The following is a 1,710-nucleotide window of genomic DNA, read 5'->3' on the forward strand; positions in this document are numbered from 1 at the left end:
TTTTGTCCCAACCACTAAAACGTTCTCCGTATCAGCAATAAGACTGTTTCACTTATCATTTGTGTGTTCACTGGAGCAGCACTTTTAATTTCCTTAAAAAATCTTTAGTTTCCTTTGCATTCACAACTTGGCTAACCAGCAGAAAAGGCCTAACTTTCTGCCCATCTTGGCTTTCAACATGCCTTCCTCACTCAGCTTAATCATCTCTAGCTTTTGATTTAAAGTAAGAGATGTGCAACGGATTTAAGTGAGAGACATGTAACTCTTTCTTTCACTTGAACACTTACAGGCTATAGTACGGACATTAATTGTCCTAATTTCAGTGTTGCTGTGTCTTAGGGAATAGGGAGCCCTGAGGAGAGGGATAGAGGCAGGGGAACTACTGGTAGGTGACAGTCAGGACACACACATTTATGGATTAAGTCTGCTGTCTTATATGGGCATAGTTTTTATGCCCCCAAACAAAGACAATAGTAACACTGAAGGTGACTGATGACAGTTCACCACAACAGACAGAGTAATAATAAAAAAAGTCTGAAATCTTGCAAGAATTGCCAAACTGAGAACCAGAGACAGGAAGTGAGCACATGATGTTGGAAAAATGGTGCCCAGAGACTCGCTCAGCACGGGGTTACCACAAACCTTCAATCTGTAAAAACACATATCTGCCAAGCACAATAAAACAAAATGCAATAAAATGAGGTAGGCCTGCATCTGACAACTGTCAGGAAAGAAGTCTCCTAGCTACCCTTGAAGGGCAAGTGATTTCTAAGGCTGAGGTCTGGGACTGAAGAAACAAAATCTATCTCTCAGAAGGCAGTCATCATTATAATTCTCGCCTACCTTGTAGCAATCGTATCTCTCATAGGAGGTGCCCCCAGGAGAGTCAGGGAAGATGTATGGCTGTGGATGCTGACGGTACCAGAATTCTTCCTCAGCCTCCTTCAGCAGCTGGGTGGCCTTCATCATATCCTTTTCATTCTTATGTTCTTCAAACCGGGCTCTCAGCAAACAAGCAAAGTATCGGTATTTGTCTCTTAAACCAAAATGATTTTGAAGATTAGAAATGTTACCTACTCACATGGTCAGAGTTGCTGTCTGACAGGAGGCTGCACTCCTGACACCTTCTGGATGGGCAGTAGACCTCCCCCAACCCTCCTAATGGAGCAGCCGCATCATCATGGCTGCTTCCTCTATAGCCCACCAAACAGCAGCAGCAAAAAAATAATGTATTAAATATATACCCTAACCATTTTTCTCCTCTTACATACAACAATGGAAAGAGGATTTAAACAAAAAAAAAAAAAAGAGAATTTGCAAGAGAAAAGCTATAACCTCTGTAGGATCATTCAACATTAATCGAATGACAACTTCCATTTCCTTCTATCTTGTGCTAGTCACTATGCTAAATTCTGGAGATACAAAGATGAATAAGAAAGGTGTTACTTGGCGGAAATGGTATTGCTTAGCTCATACAGAACTGGGTTTGTATCCTGACTCTGACACTAGCTGCATAACCTTAGGCAAGTTAAAGTCAAGTTCTAAAGAAACTGGGCAAAGATCAGCTAGGAGGTTTTGACAATAATCTAGGACACAGATGACAAGGGCCTGAAAGTAGGGAGCTGTGATGGTGACAGGAGACAGGAGAGACATTTAGAGACATTTAGACTTCCAAGTTATGAGAATAGGCTCTGCAATCAGACTGCGTAG

The 1,710-nt window shown here is 41.7% G+C and overlaps 1 protein-coding gene across 3 annotated transcripts in view; it reads right to left on the bottom strand.

Moving 5' to 3' along the window:
• NDUFB9 (NADH dehydrogenase (ubiquinone) 1 beta subcomplex, 9, 22kDa) overlaps positions 1–1,710 on the bottom strand; it is a 20,045-nt gene that overhangs the window by 6,623 nt on the left and 11,712 nt on the right. For 2 of the 3 annotated variants that reach the window (XM_011949265.1, XM_011949264.1), the window contains one exon: positions 844–1,036. In XM_011949265.1, coding sequence (XP_011804655.1) covers positions 844–1,036 — 193 coding nt within the window. The remainder of the gene's footprint in view (positions 1–843; positions 1,037–1,710) is intronic. The other variant, XM_011949266.1, reaches the window with a different exon arrangement.

The sequence above is a fragment of the Colobus angolensis genome, unplaced genomic scaffold (genome assembly GCF_000951035.1).
Source record: "Colobus angolensis palliatus isolate OR3802 unplaced genomic scaffold, Cang.pa_1.0 Scaffold295, whole genome shotgun sequence".
In the NCBI taxonomy this organism is placed as follows: Eukaryota; Metazoa; Chordata; class Mammalia; order Primates; family Cercopithecidae; genus Colobus; species Colobus angolensis.